General features: G+C 34.0%; 1 protein-coding gene across 4 annotated transcripts in view; it reads left to right on the top strand.

Annotated features, from left to right (window-relative positions):
- KIAA2026 (KIAA2026 ortholog) overlaps window positions 1–25,035 on the top strand; it is an 89,003-nt gene that overhangs the window by 20,893 nt on the left and 43,075 nt on the right. For 3 of the 4 annotated variants that reach the window (XM_016138371.2, XM_036218289.1, XM_036218288.1), the window contains exon 2: window positions 1,675–1,875. The exons of the other annotated variant lie outside the window; for it this stretch is intronic. In XM_016138371.2, coding sequence (XP_015993857.2) covers window positions 1,675–1,875 — 201 coding nt within the window. The remainder of the gene's footprint in view (window positions 1–1,674; window positions 1,876–25,035) is intronic. 4 annotated transcript variants of the gene reach the window in all.

Raw genomic sequence — 25,035 nt, 5'->3', positions numbered from 1 at the left:
AATCATAGCTTAAAAAGTGTAAATAGATTAGCCCAAATTCTTCAAAATTACTGGAAAACCAGTTTAACAGTTCATGCCCTACCTAAAGCTGAGTTAGTTAAAATATTACTGGGTAACAGAGGAAACACATAATAGTGCCACAATTCAGTTGAGACTTGCAATATCATTTGTAGGACCTAGATAGTCTGAAAGTATATTCTTTAAAGTTATTCTGACTCAGAGTAATAAATCACTCTGAACATTGTCTAAGATGGACAGGAGTTTAATTGTATTTCATGCCATAAAGGTTTATATCATAGAGAACATTTAGCCTATTCTATATTAAAGCCTATAGGAGAGCAAGAAAATAATGACTACATGGGTCAACTTATAATTTGTATACTTATGAGCATATCAATTGCTTACTTTGAGTAATGACTTGATTTTGCCATTGTAGAAACAACATGTACAAAACCTTTAAAAGCACAGGCATATTTTACAAAGGTAGAAGAGCAGATATTTTTACAATTAACACATATAGATATAAATTAAGAAGTTGTTTTTAGTCTAGGCTTAAAAACTTTATAAGTTTAATGCAATGCTTCTTTTGCCAATGTAAATGATTTTAATGTTATTTCAAATCCACTAAGGGGGTTTATGGATAATTAAGCAAATTGAGAAACTTTTTTATCAATATCATTAAACATTAGTTTAGTATCTTGGTGTATTAATAAAATATAGAGTAAGGAGACATTTGTGGTGAAGTTGAAGAGGAAATCTAGAATTTTAGATTCTTTTTGTAGTTTAGTCATAAGGTTTCCAAATTTACAATTATATATTGTGGTACAACTTAAAATTTTATAAATACTTTGTTTATACTTTTGTTTTTTAATGTTATTTTAAATTTTATTCAATTTATTGGGGTGACTGATTAATAAAATAAGTTTCACGTGTACAATTCTGTAATACATCATCTGTATATTGCATTGTGTGTTTACCATCCAAAGTCGTCTCCATCCATCACCATGTATTTGACCTTCTTTACCCTCTTCTGCCTCTCCTCTATCCCCCTTTTACTCTGGTAACCACTATAATATTAGACATCTGTGTCTGAGTTTTTGTTTGATTATTGATTTCAGTTTTATAACCCATGTATGAATGAAATCATACGGTTCTTGACTTTTTTTATCTGACTTTTTCACTTAATGTGATATTTTCAAGATCACCTGTGTTGTCACAAATGGCAGAATTTTTTCTATGGCTGAGAAGTATTCCATTGTATATACGTATCACATGTTTATTATTTCTTCAAAGTGTTTGTATATCATAAATTTTCTTTCCCCATATCTTTTTGTGTTATTGTATGTTTTCCCATTACAATGATAGGTAGTATGAAATACATGAAGAGATGTAAAGATATAAGCTACATTTAATTTTGCAAACAGTAAACTTTTTTCCATTAAAGAGATAGTGCTTTAAACCTTAATTTTAATGATTGAGTTTTATATTTTTTTTAAGTGTAGGGAAGGGACTGTCACCTTTTAGGGAGGATAACAATCGAGCATAGTTAAGAAGGTTGAACTAAATAGTTTTTTTTATAATTAGCAAAAGAGATTCTTCTTGACATGCTGGTTAAGGGGGTTGATTGCTTACCCAGAAGATTTGACCTTGTGAATTGACTTATTCTTCTCTAAGGCACTTGAGAGAAAAGACAACGATAGCAGTTACATCTAGAGGCTATTATGGATTGGAGGATGAGAAGGGAACTGCATGTACTTCAACAAGGCGTCGGTCAACAACTCGAAGTTTGGCAGGCTTGACAAGTGGAGTTTTTGAATCTATAATGGTTCAAGTTTTGAGACAGGAAGAACAGCTGAGAGCAAAAGAAGAAAAAAGGTAAATGTTAAAAAAAAAAATTAAGTTCATATTGTTCAGATTTCCAGGAACTACTTTTCAAAAAGTAGCTGTGCAACTTTTGTGTGCCCATAGCAAATTTCTGGGCCCATTTTAGTAGTGTTCCAAAATGCATTATCACCAAACTATGAATTTGTAATGAAATATCACAATGAAATTTGTTAAAAAGTACAATTTTAAATTTTAAATCAAATTATTTAAAGCAATCCAAAAAAACTTTTATAAAAGATTTCAGAATGCTTTCTAGATTTCTAGATTTTCTTTCAGATGAATTATTTTAAGTTAGAGGAATTTTATATAGATTTTGTAGCTTTAGAATAGACTCATAGACCCTTAAAATTAGGAAAAACTCCAGAGATTATGTAATTCAAAATGACACATAGGTTCACCTCTGCCATTTCCTCCATTGGTATTAATTTTCTGGATAACTTCTTACTCCGGACTCGTCAGGAAAGGTGTTGTGCTCAATTAGTGTTACCTTCTAGGACCTGGGAGGATAGATTGGTGGTAGTTATATAATGTTTTACTTAAAATGAGACTAGGATCCAAAAAGGTGAGTACTCAAAAAAGACTGGAAATTTTATATACTAAATCAAATCTCAAACTATGTTAGGAATGATTGCTGATGTAATAGGGAACTGTTAATGCTACTTAAAGGCAATTTATAATATATTATTACTCCTCTCATAGTAATAAATGTAGCTTGCTCTGATATTTGTAGGATTAGTACTCAACCTTGAGACTTTCTACTACCATACTTTTTATAATTAGGAACCCACTGCAAAATACTCTTTTCCTTATACAGAGCCTCATAGAACTACTTGTGTTATAGCAAAGGGGATTTTATGGAGAGGAATAAAAATTAATCTGATAATAGTGCGTAATAAATTGGAATGGCAAGAAATTAAAGAAAAGAAGGCTTGCAGGAAGAAGGCTGTAGTAGTCTAGACCTCCACTACTGGTACCTAGAAATAGGGAGAGGTCAGATTGTTCTAGAAACAATCAGGACTTAGTACCTTCTTTGATATAACGGGAACAAGGAAGAAATAAAGATGAGTTGGGATGTATTTGTAATAATAGTGGTAGTAGCAAAAAGAAGATAAAAAAAAAGAGTGGTTAACATTTATAGAGCATGACTATTTGCCAGGTTTAGCTCTAAGCACCTTATATGTGTTCGGCATTTATTCTGAGGCTCAGAGAGATTAATTTGCCCAAGATGAGGCAGTTTTTGAGCAGTAATCAACATCTGAACACAGGCAGTTTGGCTCTAGAGCTTGTGCTCTTAAGCAGTGCACTGTTCTTATAACTTGTAAAATGATAGAACCAGCAAAGAACATGGAGGAGCTTGAGTCCATGGTGTGGGAAGAGATCAGTGAACTTCAATTTTTAGTAAGTTGTTAAAAGTGATGAAGGAAACATTTAAACATCCAAGTGGGAATGGCTATTAGGAAACTAGAAATATGACTGAATCTTTTTCTTTTCTCCAATTTTACATATATTTATGTGTGTCCATAGATGACTAAGATATGAGGGAAAATTCTTTATTACATGTCTTAATGACTATGATAACTTAATGGAATAATATGAATTAAGCTCTCTCGTTGGATACAGTGTTTACTTCTTTCTTAATTATAAGTATTTTAAGCATGGAGCAAAGAATAAATAAAATTATAATAAAGGCTCATGTACCCACTACTCCACAGTTTTTAAAGAAATTAAACATAGATATATTCAAGATTTCCTGGTTGTTTTTTTCTCTGTCCCTGGAAGAAACCACTATCCTGACTTTATCATTTCAATACATTTTATTATTGAATTTTAACAATTCTGTTATATACTCGAGATATAATAAGTTCTTTGTCAGATATATATGCATTGCAAATATTTTTTTCCTAGGCTGTGGCCTGTCTTTTCATTTTTAGTGTTTTTTGAGAAAAAAAAATATTAACTTTAATTTCAATTTAAAAAAATGTTCTGTGCTTTTTGTGACTGAAAAAATCTTAGCTCACCCAAGATTATAAAGATTTTTCTCCTTTTTCCCCACTCAGAAATTTCTAAGTTTTATTTTCTATGGTTAAGTCTATAATCCATTTTAAATTCATTTTTGTGTGTGGTTTGAGGTAAGGGTAAAGTTTTTTTCTTCTGTATGGATAGCCAGTTGTTCCAGTATTATTTGTTGAAAAAAACTATTTTTTCATCAATGTATTACTTTTGCATATTTGTTGAAAATCAGTTGAACATATATTTGTGAGTCTTTCTGGACTTTGTATTCTGTTCCATTTATCTATTGGTTAGTCCTTAGGCTAATACTATATTGACTTGATTACTATAACTTTATAGTAAGCCTTGAAATTTAGAAATGTGAATCTTCCAACTTTGCGTTTGTTTTTTTTTTTTCAGAATTGTTAGGCTTTACTATGATCTTTGTATTTCTGTGTGACTTCAGAATCATACCTATAAAAAAAGAGTAAGAGAATTTTGAGAATGCATGGAAATTATCAGTAAATTTTAAGATAATTGTTTAATTTCTCTCAGCAGTGTTTTGTAGTTTTTAGTGTACACATTTTCCACATATTGATTAACTTTATTCTACATATTTCATGTTTTTGATGTAATTGTAAATTACTTTTAAAATTCAATTTATAGTTTTTTGTTGCTAATATATAGAAATAAAATTGACTTTAGTATAGTGAAAATCAAAATATTGTCTATTTCTACTCTGAGTTTGAAAGATATTGATTACTTCATGTAGTTTGAAACTCTGGAATTGGATGCATATATATTTATGATGCTTAGGTTTTTTTTTATGGGTTGACTTATTATGAATGTTCCTTTTTATCCCTGATAGTATTTTTGATATTGCATGTTATCTTCATTGTTGGCTTATTAGGTATACATCACTTGATCTTAGCCAAAAGGCTGAGAAGCAATAGCTATACATCGTTGTTTGAAATTTTTTTAGTGGCTAAATTAACATCATAACTAACTTCAAATGGTATACCACTTTACAATATACCTCCGTTTACCACTTCCCATTTGTTGTGCTGTTATTGTCATACATTTTACTTCTACATGTGTTACAAACCCCAATACACTGTTACTGTATGTATATTAGTTATCTTTTGAACAAATTTCAGAATGAGGGGAAAAGTATATTTAACTATACATTTACCCTTCCCAACATTTTCTGCCTTCTTTTGTATTCATGATTCTGTCTGGTGTCATTTTTCTTCTGCCTGAAGAACTTCTTTTAGCATTTTCCTAATGTAGATCTGCCAGTGATGAATTCTGAAGTTTGATTTTTTTGGTTTGAAAAAAATTTCACCTTATGTTTTGAAGGAGAATAATTCTAAGTTGACAGGTTTTTGTTCATTTGTTTTGTGTGTTTTTCTTTTTTTTCCTAACAACACTTTAAGCATGAAATATTTTACCATACATAGATTTGAAGGGAAATCTGCTGTTCTTCTGTACAGAATGTATCTTATTTCTCTGACTGCTTTTAAAGTTTTATCTTTATTACTGGTTTTCAGAAATTTAATTGTAATGTGGCTTTGGTATGATTGAGTTTATATATGTGTGTGTTGATTATCCTGTTTTGTATTCATTTTGCTTCTCTGATCTATACTGTAGGCTTTCAATCTTCCTCTCTGTGGTAAATTTTCAAGTTTGCTAATCTTTTCTTCTGTAGTGTCTAATCCAGGGAACTTTTTATTTCAGATATTGTATTTTTTTGACTCTGGAAGTTACATTTAGTTCTTTTTTAAATATCATTTTTCATCATTATGTTCACATTTTAATGTCTTTTATCTGCTAGCTCCTAGTATTTTCTAGGTCTTTCTGTTGACTGATTTTTCTCCTGGTTATAAGTTCAGCTTTTTTGGCATGTTCAGCACTTCTTCTTTTTTTTTTTTATTGGAAATTGGACATTGTGAATGTTACTTTGTGAAATAAAAGGGATTCGGCTTTGTTCTTGCAGGGAGCTAAGTTCCCTGTGGATCAGTTTGGTGATCCTTTCAAGTCCAGGATTTAAGCTGTTCTAGGGTGGGCCTAGACAAGCCCTATTCCACTTCAACACTACTACTAAGCTATCACCTCTCTAAGGTCCCCATTGGATGCCTCAAGTGATGACTGAGGACTATCCACTCCAACTAGTCTCCCCATTGTGTGTAAGCTCTCTGAGTTTACAATTTCCTACTCATTCTTGCCAAACTTTGTCAAGTTTTTCTCTGCAGTCATAGGCTCGTAGTATTCAGCAAAGTCTCAAGGGGACCCTTGTGTAGATTTCTGATGCTCTTCTCTGCATAGCTTCCTTTTTTTTGGAATTATAACTTCTAGGTACCTCATCTTGCCCCAGGACTGATTTTCATATCCTGAACTCCACTGGACTGTTTGGGTTCTCCTTCCCTACACTTGTAGTGTAGACATTGCTTGTAGTCAAAAAGCCAGGTGATTGTAGGGATCACCTCATTTGTTTCACTCTTGGGGATCATAGTTCTTACTGTTTTATATTAAGTGTCTAAAAAATTTGTTTCATATATTTTGCTCAGTTTTGTAATTGTTTACAGTGAGAAGGTAAGTTTGGCCCAGTTATGCCATTATAATCACAAAAAGAGGTCATTTTGATGCATTTTCTATATTTTGACCACATACATATATATGTAGATAATATATAGCATTGTTTTACATGTTATAACCTTTATATAAATGGCAACTTTCTGTTTCACTCAACATTATGTATGTGAAATTTATCTGCTGTTTCATTCTAGCTTATTTCAAGTGCTATTATCTGACTGTGTTACAGTTTATCCATTTAACTGGTGAGGTGGACATTTTGGATTATTTCTAGTGTTTTCTTCTAGAATGCTACAGTAAACATTCTTTTATATGTCTTTCTTGAGGATGGAGATGGAAATAAATAATTGTGTGTATGTGTGCATGCATGTGTGCATGCAATTTGCTCTTAATCATGGTCATAGCAAATTCTTTAATGTTTTAAAGAATGTTACCACAATAATGTGATCTTCTTAAAATTGTTGTGAGGAGGTTATATTGATAAAGTAGTTGACATCATATTGGTTCTGTATAAAGTATTTAATAAATTATACCAATAAAATGGCTTATTATGTATCCTTAACTTAAGGAGTAAACTTAATATGCCTACTCTCCTTCTTAAATACACATGAATTTTCAAACATTTTATTTATTTTTCCCCCTCTTTAATCCCCACCCCCCCCACACACACACACCACTTCTACCCCTGACCTACAGTTATTGCTGTCTCCCCTTAAGAACTGGATCTCTGAAGGTGGGACGTCTCCTGCCACATGCTCGTGGCACGCACCCAGGGCCTGGCACACACCCGGGGCCTGGCACACCTAGGACGTGGTCCATGGTTCCACCTGGGGCCTGAACTCAGGACCTTCTGCGTGTAAAGCAGATGTTCTAACCACTAAACTGTGGAGCCACCTCCAATTTTCAAACATTTTTAACTTCAGTCACTCTTTCTCAGTCTTAAATGTCATCATTGTCCAATACTTTAGTTCTGTCTGATTCTTAGTTGCCACATCTCAAATTTTGTCCAAGAGTTTCTCCTTTTCTCACATTACAATTTCTTCATAGATAATTTCATGCATGCCCATACCACTTATATGCAAAAGACTCATACACAGATGCATGTCTCTTGTCTACTTTACATTTTCTTTTGTATGTGTTATCAGTGTGGCACAGTCAAATCAGGATAATTCAAAGAGGATTTATTTCAAAGGGGTTGAGATACAGCAGAATATTAAGAGAGAAGGCTGTTAACTGGGGTTAGCAAGGAGAGAGTTATAAGGGAGAGGTACAAAGAAGAGATTGTATTGAATGATGTCTTCTTTTGATGGACACAGCCCAAGGCAGCCTTACAGAGAGGGAGCCAGTGTAATAAATACTTCACCCTACTCTGATCATCTTCTAGGGCTCCCTTGACTGAACACAAGAGAAGCTAGTGGGTAAGGCTCCTGATTGATACATTTTATACAGTGAAGGATAGAGTAAGTCTGGAGGTAAAAGATATTCAATATAGAGATCTTCAAATTGATTACATCTAAAATTAACTATGAAATCATAATCTTTCCTTTTAAAATTTGGTCTTACTCTTGGTAAGTAGCACCATTGTGTATTGGATTATGCAAGTTAGGAACCTGGGATTCATCCATGACACCTTCCTTTCCTTTACATGTAAATCAAATCCATCTCCAAATCATGACAGTTTTATTTCCTAAATCTCTCCTGAGTCTGCCCAATTCAATCTTATCTTCTCTGCCTCCACCCAGTTCCTTCATCTCTTACTTAGACTAATCTTAATTGGTTTAAGTGTCCATGCTTGCCTCATTCCAGTCTCTTTTCTGCATTAAAACTAGAATGAACTTTTCCAAATGCACATTTGATCATGCCACTTACCTATCCCATTACTTACCATCTCCCCAAATAAAGCAAGTACAGTTGACCCTTGAACAACAGGGTTTGGGACATCAGCCCCCCACACAGTTAAAAATCCATAAATAACTTTGACTCCCCAAAACTTAACTACTAATAGCCTGCTGTTGACCAGTAACATAAACAGTTAACTATCACATATTTTATATGTTGCATGCATTTTATACTATATTTTTACAATAAAGTAAGCTAGAGAAAAAATCATAAGGAAGAGAAAACACATCTACAGGACTGTACTATATTAATACTGTTATATTGTCTGTTTACAAGATGAATCATCTGTCGGTACCTACATCAATATTGTCTTATAGGATACAAAACACTGTAAATATTACTAACACTAGACACCAAAAATGAAAAGGTAATGTGAAAAAAATTCACATTAATTTACAGATATAATGCATGGATATGAAGAAACAGCAAATACGATTGCTTTATGGTAGCCTAGTGTAATAGATACAATTGCTTCCCAGTAATAAAAAAATCTCCAAAAGTTTTAAAAATATATATTGAAAAAAGTTTTGCATATAAGTGGATCCATGAATTTGAAACCTATATTGTTCATGGGTCAACTGCAAACATAAAAACTTTAGTGGCTGAGTATTAGACCCTGCTTTCATTCTTTGGCCTCACCTAATCTCTCAAACCTCATTATCTACCTTTCCCTCATTTTTGTTATCCTAGTTATAGTAGCCTTCTTTTCCTCTCTTCAGTGCTAAAAGATGTTAACTTTATATGGATCCAAATTTAGAGTTCACATAAAAACATAAAATGTATCAAGAACGGTAGTACTTTATTTTTACCTGTGTTTTCAAAATTTTCTGAAATAAGGATGCTTTTCTTCTATAATTAGAAATATAAGAAGTATTAAAATTTGTAATGTGTCACATAGCTAGTGCAACAGGCAGAGTTTTTTAAATGTCTTTTGAGCCTGTTCTAAGATTTCTTATGAGTCCTCAGAAGGAAAATGTGACATTTACGCAGCAACATGTGGTTTGATACATGGGACTGCTAAACAAAGCCTCTCTCCCTCTGTACAATTACCCTACCATCTATTGTGATACCTGAAATTCTAGCAACCTATCAATTCTAGAACTCTAATACCCTCTCAAGAGTTAGTGGCCTCAGCCATTGAAAAAAAAAAAAGAAGAAATCTTACCATTTGCAACAACATGAATGGACCTAAAGGGTGTTATGCCGAGTGAAATAAGTTGGATAGGGAAAGATAAATACCATATGATTTTACTTATATGCAGAATCTAAGGAACCAAAGAAGTGAACAAATGAAAACAGACTCACAGATACGAAGAACAAACTGGCGATAGATAGCCAGAGGGGATGGGAATGGAAGGCTGAGTGAAAAAGGTGAAGGAATGAAGAAGTACAAGTTAATAGTTACAAAACAGTCATAGAGATGTAGATACAGCATAGGGAATATAGTCAACATTATTATAATGGCTGTGTGTAGTGCCAGGTAGGTGCTAGAGTAATCGAGGGAATCACTTCATAAATTATATAAATGTCTAACCATTGTACTGTATGTGTGAAACTAATATACGAAAAGAAAGACTAGCAGAGATTATCGGTAGTATAAAAACTAGGTTTAGAAAGGAACTTCAAAATCATATGGAAAGGTCATATTGGAAGATGGAAGGATGCAAAGATCATAGGATTACTATAGTTGTGCTTTAGCTTTGGGCATATCTTTTTTTTTTTTTTTTAATTAAAACCTTTGGCATAAGAGATGAGAAGAAAAGTCGCTGTCCCAAGTAGGTTAAAACAACTTTTATATCAGAAATTCTAATGTATATGTTCATATGGTAATAACTTTAATTATGTGATGGACATTTGATCATTTTTAGCTGATTACTTGGACAGATTTAAATTATTTTTTTTAAATGCCTTTAAGTCCAGCAGTTAGGTCTCTAATTCGTGATATGTTCCAGTTAAAGGAAGGCAGTCTCCACTGTATTTTATTTTTTTATACAGTAGTTTCCCTTTGTTTTATAGTAGTAGATTTAGGAGACAGCAACATTACAAGTCAAAAGTTCTATGAAAACAGAATGAAAGGGCTGGTTAATTTATAGTTGCTGAAATAGTTCTTACTACTCATGACTACTGCATTCAGTTTATAATGGTGACCTTGAGCGATTAAGGAAAGATAAAATTACACTTTACTTACCTGTTTTAATAAGCAGGGAAATATATAATACGTTTTAGGTAGTTTTTTTTTTAAATAATAAAATTGGTTAAAATTGAAAGTTGACTTTCTCAAGTAAATTTCTGTTAGTCTGGAACATGACATTATTAGGTAGCAGTTCTGATCATTGAAGTCTACTTTAGCTGTATTACAAGTATTGGATATGTTCACTGTTCTTTTTGAGTTCTGTTTGTATTACCAGAAATAGTTTCTTTTTTAATATTGTTTCATATAATTGTATAAACTTATCAGTATTTTATTGATTTGGAAGTCCCTGGAGTTAAAAACGTTTTTTACATTTTTGTGAAATAAAACTTTGACTTACGATGAAGTGATTTATTTTCAAATTCTCTATTACATTAAATAACAGTGACTTAAAGTAGACAGTCATCACTTGCGACCACCCCGCATTTTTGAACACTTTCCTACATTTTGGTAATTACCCATATTACAAGTCTGACTTCCCAAAGTAGATGCCAAAAATTTTATTTTCTTATACCCACTCACAACTAAAGTGGAGGCATTTGGCCAGTCATATACCGCACACTTGAAATTGCATGGGAGCAACATGAGGTGGCAGTCTTGGGCAGGGGAGTTTTATGTTTTGCACAAGTGGTAGTGGGAGTTTCTGGTCTCTCTAGGTTCCTAGTATCAGAGGTGCCAAGTAGTGGTAAGTAGCAATCTAATTTTTCCTGGAGAGGTTCCCAAAGTGTGTTTGGAATTCACATCTTCATATCTGCTAAATTTGGCTCTCTCATTCTTAATGGAGTTTATGTAAACTCTCTACTAATGTTTAAATAAACTCCTTTTTTGCTTTAACTAACCAGACAAGATTTTTATTGGCAGCTAAGTTATCTCATTGTGATTTTGATTGTATTTCTCTAACAGCTAGCGATGTTGAGCATCTTTTTATAAGTTTGTTGGGAGAAGTGTCTTTTCAAGTCCTCTGCTCTTATTTTAATTGGATTGTTTGTTTTTTTACTGTTGTATGAGTTTTGTATTTTTTGGATGTTAGGGCCTTATCGGAAACATTGTTTGCAAATATATTCTCCCATTAGGTTGGTTTCCTCTTTGTCTTGTTGATAGTTTCTTTTGTTTGCTGAAGCTTTTTAGTTTGATACCATTTCATTCATTTATTTTTGCTTCTATTTCCTTTGCCTTTGAAGTCAAATTCATGAAATCCTCTCTAAATCCAAGATCCATGAGTTTAGTAACTATTTTTTCTTCTATGCAATTTATTGTTTCAGGTCTTATGTTCAGGTTTTTGATACATTTTGAGTTAATTTTGATGTATGGTGATAGGTAGCAGTCTAGTTTTATTCTTTTGCATGTGGCTTTCCAGTTTTCCCAGCACTATTTATTGAACAGGCTTTCCTTTCTCCCATGTATGTTTTTGGCTCCTTTGTCAAAAATTATTTCACCATATATACGGGGGTTTATTTTTGAACTCTTCAGTTCTGTGACATTGGTCTGGTGTGCCTGTTTTTCTGTCAATGCCATGTTGTTATGATTATTGCTTTGTAGTATATTTTGAAGTCAGGCAGAGTGATACCTCTGGCCTTGTTCTTTTTTCTCAGGATTTCTTTGACTGTATGGAGTCTTTTGTGCTTCCATACAAATCTAATGATTTTTTTGTCCTATTTCTTTAATGAATGCCATTGGGATTTTGATGGGGATTGCATTAAATCTGCATAATGCTTTTATTAACAAAGGTCATTTTAACTATGTTGATTCTTCCAATCCATGAAAACGGAATACCTTTCTATTTTTTGTGTCTTCAATTTCTTTCAATAACGTCTTATAGCTTTTAGTGTATAGTTCCTCCACGTTTCATTAGGTTTATTCTTAAGTATTTTACTTTTTGTTGTTGCAATTGAAAAAGGAATTGTTGTTTTCCTTTTTTTTTCTGAAAATTCATAATTAGAGTATAGGAACACTATGGATTTTTGTACATTGATTTTGTATCCTGAAACTTTAATGTATTTGTTTATTATTCTAATAGTTTAGAGTATTCTATGTAGAGAATCATGTCACTTGCAAAAAGTGACAGCTTGACTTCTTTATTCTCAATTGGGATATCTTTTTTTTTTTTTTTTTTTTTTATTGCCTGATTGCTCTAGCTAGGACTTCCAATACTGTAGTGAATAGGAGTGGTGATAGTGGACAGCCTTGTCTCATTCCTGATCTTAGAGGGAAGGTTTTTAGCTTTTCACCATTACGTGTAATGTTAGCTCCGGGTTCGTCGTATATGGCCTTAATTATGTTGAGATACTTTCCTTCTATACCCATTTTATTAAATATTTGAATCAAAAATGGATGCTGTATCTTGTCAGATGCCTTTTCCGCATCTATTGGTATGATCATATGGTTTTTATTCTTTATTTTGTATATGTGGTGTATCACATTAGTCAGTTTGCATATGTTAAACCATCCATTGCCCCTGAAGCCCACTTGATCGTGGTGTATAATCTTTTTTAATCTATTGTTCTATTCAATTTGCTAGTATCTCATTTAGGATTTTTGCATCTGTGTTCATGAGAGAAATTGCTCTGTAGTTTTCTTTTTGTGTGTTATCTTTACCAGGTTTTGATATCAGGGTAATGTTGGCCTCATAAAATTAGTTAAGAAGTATTGCTGCCTCTTCAGTTTTTTGGAAGGGTTTGAGGAGAATAGGTATTCAATCTTCTTTGAATGTTTGGTAGAATTCACTAGTGAAGCCATCTAATCCTGGACTTTTACTTTTTGTGAGGATTTTGATGATTGTTTCAATTTCCATACTGTTGATCATTCTATTTAGATTTTCCAGTTCTTGATTCAGTCTGGGAATGTTGTATCTTTCTAAGACCTTGTCCATTTCTTCTAGGTTATCGAATTTGGTGACATATAGTCTTTCATAGTATTCTTGTATGATCCTTTGTACTTCTGTGGTATCTGTCATAACTTCTCTTTTCATTTCTGATTTTGTGTCCTTTCTTTTTTTCTTTAGTGAGTCTAGCCAGAGATTTGTCGATTTTATTAAACTTCTCAAAAAACCAGCTCTTTGTTGCATTAATTTTTTCTATTGTCTTTTTGTTCTGTTTCATTTAATGCTCTAATTGTAATATTTCTTTCTTTCTCCTGACTTAAGGCTTCATTTGTTCTTTTTCTAGTTCTTAAGATAATAATATTAGGTTGTTTATTTGGGATTTTTCTTGTTTGTTGAGATAGGCCTATAATGATATGAACTTTCCTCTTATTACCACTTTTGCTGTATCACACAATTTTGATATGTTGTACTTTCATTCTCCTTTGTTTCTATGTATCTCTTGATACCTTTTATTTCTTCTGTGACCCAGTTCTTTAGTAGCATATTATTTAATCTCCACTTCTTTGTGATTCTTCCTCCTTTCTTTCTGTACTTGATCTCCAGTTTCAAAGCATTGTGGTTGGAGAATATGCTTGATATAATTTCAGTCTTCTTAAATTTGTTGAGGCCTAGTTTTGTGTTCCAATATATGGTCTGTCCTAGAGAATGTTCTATATGCACTAGAGAAGAATGTATAATCTGATGTTTGGAATGAAAGGCTCTGTAAATGTCAATTAAGTCCAGTTGTCTAATGTGTCATGTAAGGTTCATATATCCTTATTAATTTTCTGTTTGGATCATCTATCCATAGCTGACAGTAGGGTATTTAGATTCCTTACTATTATAGTGTTTTAGCCAGCTTCTCTCTTCTGTTAGTAGTTGCTTTATATATTTCAGTGCTCCACAATTGGGAGCATATATATTGATGTGTTATGTCTTCCTGATGTATGATTTCCTTTATTATTATGAAGTGTCCATCATTGTCTCTCGTTACTTTTTTTTATCTTGAAGTCTATTTTGTTAGATAGAAGTATGGCTCTACGCACTCTTCTCTGAATGCCATTTGTTTGGAATATCATTTTTCACCCTTTCACTTTCAGTCTATATTTGCACTTGAGATGTGTCTTCTTGAAGAAAACATGGTTTTGTTTGTTTTTAATTTTTTAATTTTTTTATTGTGATATTGGTTAATGAAATCTGCTAAGTATCAGGTATATAATTTAGCAGTAAGCATATGCATATATTGCATTGTGTGTTCCCTTCCCATAGTTAAGATTTCTTTCTGTCACCACATATTTGACTCCTTTTACCCCATATACTTCTCCCTTTCCCCCTACCCCCTAGTAAACACTAATCTGTTGTCCATGTCCATGAGTCTCTGTTTGTCCTGTTTGTTGCTTTTAGGTTTATATCCCACATATAAGTGATATCATGTGGTTTTCATCTTTCTCTGTCTGGCTTATTTCACTTAGCATGATTATTTCAAGATTTATCCACGTCGTTGCAAATGGCAGTATTTCATCTCTTCTTATGGCTGAGTAACATTCCATTGTATATATGTACCACAGCTTCTTTATCCAATTGTCTGTTGTAGGACACTTCGGTTGCTTCCGTGTCCTGGCCACTGAATAATGCTGCTATGAACTTCGGTGTTCAAATATCTTTTTGGATATGGATTTTCAAGTCTTTGGTGTAAATACACAGTAGAGAGATTGCTGGATCATATTGGTAGATCGCTTCTTAGTTTTTTGAGGAACCTCCATACTGTTTTCCATAGCGGCTGTACCAATTTGCAGTCCCACCAGCAAGCTAGAGTGTTCCTTTTTCTCCGCATCCTCTCCAACACTTCTTATTACTTGTCCTGCTGATAACAGCTGTTCTAACAGGTGTTAGATGGTGTCTCATTGTGGTTTTGATTTGCATTTCTCTAACAGCTAGCAATGTTGAGCACCTTCTCATATGTTTGTTGGCCAGTCGTATGTCTTCTTTGGAGAAGTGTCTGTTCAGGTCCTCTTCCCATTTTTTTTATTGGACTATTCGTATTTTTGTTGTTATTGATTATATGAGTTCTTTGTCTATTTTGGATATTAGGCCCTTATCAGAGGCATTGCTTGCAAATATATTTTCCAATTCTAATGATTGTCTCTTTACCGTGATGACTGTTTGTTTTGTTGTGCAGAAGCTTTTTAGTTGGATGTAGTCCCCTTCATTTATTTTTACTTTTACTTTCCTTGCCTTTGAGGTCAATTTCATAAAATCCTCTTTCAGTTCAGGGTCTTGAATTTAGTTCCCATCTTTTCTTCTATATATATTATTGTCTCAGATCTTATATTCAGGTCCTTAATCTATTTTGAGTTAATTTTGGTGTGTGGTGATAGACAACAGTCTAGTTTCATTCTTTTCCAAGTGGCTTTCCAGTTTTCCCAGCACCATTTATTGAAGAGGCTTTCCTTTCTCCACTGTATGTTTTTGGCTCTTTTGTTGAAAATTATTTGCCCATATAAATATGGGTTTACTTCTGGACTCTTGATTTTGTTCCACTGGTCTGTGTGTCTGTTTTTCTGCCAATACTATGCCATTTTGATTACTGTCGCTTTGTAGTATAATTTGAAGTCAGACAGAGTGATGCCTCCAGCCTCATTCTTTTTTGTCATGATGTCTTTGGCGATTCAGGGTCTTTTGTGTTTCCATACAAATCTGATGATTTTTTGTTCTGTTTCTTTAAAAAATGCCCATGGGATTTTGATGGGGATTGTGTTAAATCTATATAATACTTTAGGTAATATGGTCATTTTAACTATGTTGATTCCTCCAATCCAAGAACACGGAATATCTTTTCATTTCTTTGTATCTTTTCAATTTCTTTTAATAGGGTCTTATAGTTTTCATTATATAGGTCCTTCACATGTTTCATTAGATTTATTCCTAGGTATGTTATTCTTTTTGTTGCAATTGCAAAAGGAATTATTTTTACCACTTGTTTACCTGACAGTTATTTATCAGAGTATAGGATAGCTATGGATTTTTGAACATTGATTTTGTCTCCAGAGACTTTACTCTATTTGCTTTTGTTTCTAGTAGTGTTCTTATGGAGTCTTTAGGGTTTTCTATTAAAGAGTCATGTCATCTGCAAATAGTGACAGTTTGACTTCTTCGTTTCCTATTGGGATGCCTTTTATATCTTTCTCTTGTCCGATTGCACTTGCTAGGACCTCCAATGTTATATTGAATAACAGTGGTGATGGTAGACAGCCTTGTCTTGTTCCTGACCTTAAAGGGAAGGTTTTTGGTTTTTCACAATTAAATATAATGTTGGCTGAGGGTTTCTCATAGATGACCTTTATTATGTTAAGGTACTTTCCTTTTATACCAATTTTGTGAAGTGTTTTGATCATAAATGGATACTGTATCTTGTCGAAGGCTTTTTCCGCATCTATTAATGTGATTGTATGATTCTTATTTTTAAATTGTTTTTGTGTGGTGTATCATTAATCGATCTGCGTATGTTGAACTATCCCTGAGCCCCTGGGATGAAGCCCACTTGATTGTAGTGTATAATCTTTTTAATATATTGCTATATTCAGTTCTCTGGTATTTTATTTAGGATTTTTGCATCTCTGTTCTTGATAGAGATTGGTGTGTAGTTTTTGTTTTGTGTGTTATCTTTACCAGGTTTTGGTATAAGGGTAATATTGGCCTCATAAAATAAGTTGGGAAATACTGCCGCCTCTTCAATATTTGGGAAGAGTTTGAGGGGAATAGGTGTTAAATCTTCTTTGAATGTTTCATAAAATTCACTGGTGAAGCCATCTGGTTCTGGACTTTTACTTTTTGGGAGGTTTTTGATGATTGTTTCAATTTCCATACTGTTAATCATTCTATTTAGATTTTCCAGTTCTTGATTCAGTCTAAGAAGGTTGTGTTTTTCTAAGTACTGGTCCATTTCTTCTTAGTTATTAAATTTGGTGTTATATACTTTTTCATAGTATTCTTGCATGATCCTTTGTATTTCTGCGATGTCAGTCATAATTTCCCTTCTTTCATCCCTGATTTTGTTGATTCGTGCCCTTTCTCTTTTTTCTTTAATGAGTGTAGCCAGGGGATTGTCAATTTTATTAACCTTCTCAAAGAACCAGCTCTTTGTTGCATTTATTTTATCTATAGATTTTTTTGTTTTCAATTTTATTTCTTTCTGCTCTAATTTTGATTATTTTTTTCCTTCTACTGACTTTAGGTTTCATTTGTTCTTCCTTTTTGAATTTTTTAAAATGAAGTGTTAGGTTGTTTATTTGGGCCCGTTCTTGTTTTTGGAGATTGGCTTGTAATAATATGAACTTTCTTGTTATGACCACTTTTGCCATTTCCTAAAAGTTTTGATATGTTGTACTACCGTTATCATTAATTTCTATGTATCTCTTGATCTCTCTTTTTATTTTTTCTCTGACCTAGGTACTTTTCAGTAGCATGTTTAATCTCCATGTATTTGTGTTTCTTCTTGATTTCTTTCTGCATTTGATCTCAAGCTTCAAAGCATTATGATCAGAGAATATGGTTGGTATGATTTCAACCCTCTTACAATTGTCGAGGCTGTCTCTGTGTCCCAGTATGTGGTCAGTCCTTGAGAATGTTCCGTGTGCACTAGAGAAGAATGTATAAACAGCTGTTTGGGGATGAAAGGTTCTGTAAATGTCAATTATGTCCAGTTAGTCTAATGTGTCATTTCAGGATGTTAATTCCTTATTGATTTTCTGTTCGGATGATCTGTCCATATTTGACAGTGGAGTATTTAGGCCCCCTACAATGATAGTGTTTTGCTCTGTTTCTTTAATTGCATTATATACTTCAGGGCTCCCTGATAGAGAGCATAGATATTAATAAGTATTATTGTATCTTCCTTTTCTCTGAATGCCATTTGCTTGAAATATTATTTTCCACCCTTTCACTTTGAGTCTATATTTTTCTTTAGAACTAAGATGTATCTTTTAGAGGCAGCAATATGGTTCATTTTGTTGTTTGATCCAATCTGCAACTCTGTTCCTTTTTATTGCTGAGTTCAATCCATTTACATTGAGTGATTATTGAAATATGAAGTTTCCTAAAGCCATCTTATCTTTTGCTTTCTGGTAGCTTGGTGTTGCCATTGCTTCCTTGTCCTTGCGTGTCTGTTTTGGGTTTTTGTTTGTTGTTTGTTTTTTATTGGGTTTTGTGGGGTTTCCCTCTGGCCCTTCTTGTTTTACATTATATATTTCAGTTCTGAATTTTTGGCATGTGGTTACCATTATGCATATGTAGAGGCTATTGTGTGTGTGTGTGTGCGTGTGTGTGTGTGTATGTGTGTGTTCCATTTTCTTCTGTGTGTGCCTTATCGCCATTCCCCTTTGCAAGTTTGGATCTATGAATCCTCTCCTTTTCTGTTATTGTTGTCTCAATTTGTCCCTATGTGTACTGAACAATCATTACTATCTTGCAATAGAAAATCTCTTCTTTAAGCTTATAATGCCCTTTTCTTAATAAGAGTTGCACTCCTCTGCCTTACTCATAGTTATGTTTGTTTGTTTGTTTGTTTGGTCATTTTGTTTTAGGTGAGCTTACCCCTTTCAGTATTTCCTTTAATGCAGGCCTCAGGCCTCATAGTGAAGAATTCCCTCATTTTTTTTTTTTTTTTATGCCTGGAAAGGTCTTTATTTCTCTTTCATATCTAAGGAGACCTTTGCTGGCTACATTATTCTTGGCTGATAGCTCTTTCCATTTAATAGTTTGAATATTTGAGTCCAGTCCTTTCTGGCTTGTAATGTTTGTGCTGAGAAGTACGACAATAATCTAATGGGTTTTCCTTTATTTCCTTCTTTTCCCTGGTTGCCCTGAGAATTCTTTCTTTGTCATTTATTTTTGATAATTTTAATACATTGTGTTTTGGAGAAGGCCTTCTTGAGTTGTGATAATTGAGTTTTCTGTTTACTTCTTGCAATTTTGTTTTTCTTCTCTTTCAATGTGTTCTTAATGTCCAGAAAGTTCTTTCTGGTTCTTTCTGAGAGTTTCAGTCGCCTTGCTAAAAAACTGATTCTGCTGATCTTGTTTTTTTAATTCTTGGAATTGTGAGTAATGAGTACCATCCTGAATTCTCTGTCATTTAAGTTGCATATTTCCATGTCTTTAAGCTTATTTTCTGAAGATTTTTCTCTTTCTTTCTGAGCTGTTTTTGTCACTATTGTTATTCATGGTGTTTAATGGACTATTTCTCCACCTGGGCATTAAAGGAAGTGTATTCTGTGTTTCTTTTCCCAGAAAGAAGATTTAAAGGTCTCTCTTTAGTCTGTTGCAAAGGCATTTTTCTTTCATTTTCCAGTAGATGGTGTCTAAGCCTCTTGGATTCTCGCTTTATATAAAATCTTAATAATGCCTTTTTTTTCTGTAAATATTCAATCTCACTACCCTAGGTCTCAGTCCCTGTCAGTGGTGGCAACAGTTTCAGTAGTGTTTGTTCAGATTCCGCTAGGGCTCTGTTGTGTTTGATCTTGGAGAATATGGGGAGAGGGGACCTCTGGTTTGGAGGATGGGGGCCGCAGCTCAGCCTTGCATTTTGCAAACAGGTAATAATCGACTGTTGTTTCTCTGTCTTCCCCATGTCTCTGCTTTTTGCCATGATCCCTGGACAGTGCCACTGTGTGGAGCTCAAAGCTCACAGGCAGGGCTATTCAGGGAACTCGATGCACCTTCTCTCCTCCCCCTCCTCTTGCAGGAAGCTCTGGCTGCAAGAGGAGCTTCTTTGTCACCCAGCCTACCGCCCAACTCCCAGGGTTCTGACATGTGGTAGCTCTTATATGCAGATCCCACACTCAGACATGCTGATGAGCAGGTCGGGTGTTTTTTGTTGAGTTTTATATGTTCAGCTTATTGTTTCAAGGGGAGAGATCTGAGAACATCCCCCATTCCACCATGTTTCTGTCATCACATGGCCATTTTTTTTTTTTTTTTTGGATCCAATCTGCTACTCTGTCACTTTTAATTGGTGAGTTGATCCATTTACATTTATGGTGATTATTGAAGTATGAGATTTTCCTATAGCCATTTTATCTTTTGTTTTCAGGTAGCTCAGTGTCTCCACTGTGTCTTTGTCCTTGCGTTTATGTCTGTTATTTTGATTTGGTTATGTTGTATGGTTTTTCCCTCTGTTCTGTCTTGTTTTATATTATGCGGCTCAGTTCTTGAATTTTTGCGTGTGTTTTCCATTAGTTTATGTAAAGGAAAGTTATATATATAGTAATCCTTTTTTTTCTGTGTACATGTTATCTCCATTCCCCTTTGCAGATTCAGATCTTTACTCTTTCCTCATTTCTGTTTTCGTTGTGTCAGATTTTCCCTATATATGCTATACATTCATTTCTAGGTTGCAGTAGCTGTTGTCTTCTCTTCTTAAAGTGCTTTTTTTTTTCTTTTAACCTTTAACCATTATGTAATATTTAAGCTTATAATACCCTTTTCCTACTAAGAGTTCAATTTTTCCTGTTTCCTTCTGCCTGTTAGTCATTTTACTCATAGTTACTTGTTTTTTTGTCCTTTCATTTCAGATGGAATGACCCCCTTCAGTATTTCCCGTAATGCAGGCCTTTTGGTAGAAAATCCCCTCAGCTTTTGTATGTCTGGAAAGGTCTTTATTTCTTCTTCACATCTAAAGGAGAACTTTGCTGGATGTATTATTCTTGGCTGGTATTTTCTCTCTTTCAGTAGTTTGAATATTTGGTTCCACTCCCTCCTACCTTGTAAAATTTGTGCTGAAAAGTTCAATGACAATCTAATGGATATTCTTTTATAAGTTATTGTCTTCTTTTTCCTGGCTGCATTGAGAATTCTTCCTTTGTCATTAATTTTTAACATTTTTATTTATAATATATCTTGGAAAAGGCCTGTTTGGGTTGAGATAATTAGGTGTTCTGTTTGCTTCCTGGATTCAGGAATCTAGTTCTTTCCATAGGTTTGGGAAATTCTTGTCATTTGTTTGAACAGGCTCTCTGTTCCTTTCATCCTCTTTTCTCCTTCTGATATGCCCATTATTCTTATATTGCTTTTTCTAATGGTGTCAGTTCTTATAGAGCAGGGGTCCCCAACCCCTGGGCTGCAGACTGATACCGGTCCACACAGCAAGAGGTGAGTGGTGGGTGAGTGAAGCATTTACAGCCACTCCCTAGTGCTAGCATTGCTGCCTCAGCTCTACCTCAGATCATCAGGCATTAGATTCTCATGGGAGCACCAGTCCCTGGTGCCAAAAAGATTGGGGACCGCTATTGTAGAGTTCTTTCAAATTTTTTTTTTCTTAGTCTCAAGTCCCTCTCTTCTATCTGCTCATTTCCAGGTTCCTGTCTGCAGGATCATTAATTCTTTCCTCCATCTGTCAGCTCTGCTTCCTAGGCTTGCTAATTCCTTCTTCATCTCTTTTAGTGAGTTCTTCATCTCCAGAAGTTTTATTTTGTTCTTTTTAGAGTTTCAATCTTCTTGTATTCTTGTTGTTCATTGATTTTGTTTTTAAGTTCTTTGAACCGTCAATCAGAATTTTTTCAGGAGTGCAATCTTGAATTCTCTGACATTTAAATCACATATTTCTATATCTTTAAGCTTATTTTCTAGAAATTTTTCATTTTCTTAGCTGCTCTGTCACCTTGGTTGTTCATGATGGCCGATAGACTATTTCTACACCTGGGCATTAATGGTAATTTATTCTGCCCTTTTTTTTTTTTTTAGAAGAAAATTTATTATATAGAAATATCTCTTTAGCAAGTTGATAAGAAGAGGTTTTCCTTCTGATTTCCAGTAGCTGGGGCCCAAGCTTCCTGCACTGCCCAGTCCTCCTGGATCTCTGCTTTGAGGTTTAAAACACACATTATTCTCCAGGGAGGTGTGTGATTCCCCTGTGACCAGGTCACCACAGTTTCAGGGCTCCACTTTGGTGGTAGAATGTCAAGGATGATGGGATCTGAGCCTCTGAAAAGGCCCTGAAGCCCCAGTATTATGCCATCAGTCAGATACAATGCTCTGCTGCTTCCTTCCAAATCAGCCTGACTGGATGGGGGTGGGGAACATTGGAAGAGGCTAGAGGTGTGTGTTTCTGTTTTCTGGTATTGCTGCCCCTCAAGCTTCAGCTGCCTTGCTTCTATATCTCTCTCTGCCCCATCCCTGGGGTGGGCTGCAGTGTGTGTTTATGTTCTGGTTGCTGCAGATTCCTCTTGGGCTTGGTGCTAACTCCGGGAGCATATAGTGGAGAATGAGTAGGATGCACTCTGGGATGGTGGGGAGAGATGGCCAGGCCCTGTGACTCAACTTTCTGTTTGGCAGTTTCTAAGACACAGGTGTTGTACTTCCTCACTCAGTCTCTGTCTTGCTCTCCGCCCTCATCACTGGGCTCCACTGTGTGAAAATGCTGATCACTCAGGCAGGACTGTCCAGGGCTTCAAGGAGCCAAAAAGCTGCCACGTATTTCCCATTCTGCTATGTTTGGCAGGGAGTTTCAGGTTGTGTTCTTCAACGCCTGTCTTTGATCTTCTCTCTGCTTCCACATTCCTGTCTCATAGGATTGGCCCACCTTTAGATACTTTGATGTGCAGATCTCTCAGATGTGCTTGTCTGCAGGTTGGGTGTCATTTGTTGAATTATAGGTATTCAGCTTGTAACTTCAAGGGGAGAGATTAGGGAGATTCTCCATGATGCCATACTTCTGATGTCATTCGCATGTATGTTTCTTGATTGATATTGCCAAGGTTCTATCAGTTTTATTTATATTCTTAACCAACTTTTGAATTGATTTTTCTTTTGTATTTTTGTTTTCTATTCTTTTGACTTTTGCTCTTTATTTTCTTCTTTCAGCTTTGGGGGTTGATCTGCTGTTTTCTATTTTTTTTTTCTTTTAATAAGCACTTATATATTTGATTTTCATCTTTTCTAAATATATATTCTTAATCTATAAATTTCCCTCAAAATACTGCTTTGGCTGTATCCCAGCACTAATTTATTATTATATTATTTTTCCTTTTATGTTTCCATCTCTACTGATTTGAATGTTATTAAGTCTTATTTTTTTAGCTCCCCTAGAAATTATCACCTTCATAGTTGTTAACTCATCAAAGCCTAGAATTAATCATGATTAGTATAAGGACCTTGGAACACTTTTAACTTTAATCATTTTTCACCCAGCTTATTTGCTATTGTAATATACTTTAATTATAGTTTGTTTTCTTTTTAAACTCCACAAAACATTTCGATTGTTCTATTATGCCATGTATATATAGATTAACCTATTGCTACTTTTTTGCTTTTTTCCCATCTCTGATCTTCAAGCAGGGATCACTGTCCTTCCATCTAAAGTACATTCTTTAAAATTTCCTTTAGGTTGGGTTCTGTTTATCACAAGTACTAAGTTTTTGTTTGTCTGAAAATATCTTTATTTTTGTCTTCATTTTGAAAGATATTTTTGCTCTTAATGGAAATTTACATTGATAGTTATTTTTCAGTTCATTAAAGATATTCCATTGTCTTCTGGCTTTCATTATTGCTGTAGAGGCGTTAACTGTAAATTTTTTTTTCTTTTAGTTTACATATTTTTTATATCTAGAAGTTCTCTTTAGTTCTTTCTCAGACCTGCTCTGTCATTTTTTATAATCTTCTTCACTTTACTCATGTTTTTAGTTTCTTTTCACTGAATATTATATTGTGCATGTTCTGTAATTTCTATATCCATAGTTTTTTGAAAAGTCACATTTTTTTCCTTGCCTCTTATAGTACCTTATTTCCCTTTATATTTTGTGGTCTTTGACTATGAAATCATTTATTGTCACCATATCAGTGAGAGTTTCTGAAGATCTAGGTATAACGTTTATTCCTTTAGAGATTTGATTTGTGTTTTTCTGTTCAAGTACTTGACAGCAGTTTTGACATGAGACCACATTAAATGCATTTTTTAGTGTTGTAGGAGAGATTTTGTTTTATTTTTTTCCATTCACCACTCCTATTATAAAGACAATTTTCCTTGTAGTTTCCTATTTGGAGACAGGGGAGGGAATGTTGTTTCTAGTAAGCCCTTCTATTGAGTGTGTGGGCTTTTAGTGTCTCAGTTTTGTATTGGGAAAACCAGATTCTGCCAGCTCACCACCACCCTCATTCAGAATATTAAAACTTATCAAAACTGTAAGCACATTTATAAAAAAAAAAAGAATATTGTTAAGAATATTTAGCATTTGGATGTTCAAATGGGATTAATATATATAAACGCCAATCACAAATGATAATTTATTAATTTTTTTTAGTGAACTGGAGTTACTTGATCAAATAATTTGTTGTATCTGTAATAGCAAGGTGGTTATAGTGTGATCTCGCAGCCAAAAATGTAAAAGTAAGCTTATTCTGTAAAAGAGAATGTCCCGATATTGTTAAAATAGTATTTTATTATTATGAATAATGCTGCTATTAATGAACATTCATGTACAGGTTTTAGTGTGGACATAAATTTTTATTTTGGGGGTGTATATACCTACGAGTGGAATTGTTGGATCACATGGTAACGTTTTTTAACCTTCTGAGGAACTGCTAGACTGCTTTCCAAAGTAGCTGTACCCTTTATATTGTATGAAGTTTC

The sequence above is a fragment of the Rousettus aegyptiacus genome, unplaced genomic scaffold (genome assembly GCF_014176215.1).
Source record: "Rousettus aegyptiacus isolate mRouAeg1 unplaced genomic scaffold, mRouAeg1.p scaffold_m13_p_3, whole genome shotgun sequence".
NCBI classification, from domain to species: Eukaryota; Metazoa; Chordata; class Mammalia; order Chiroptera; family Pteropodidae; genus Rousettus; species Rousettus aegyptiacus.
Note: the sequence above shows the minus strand (reverse complement) of the source record. Positions and strands in the feature narration are given on the sequence as shown.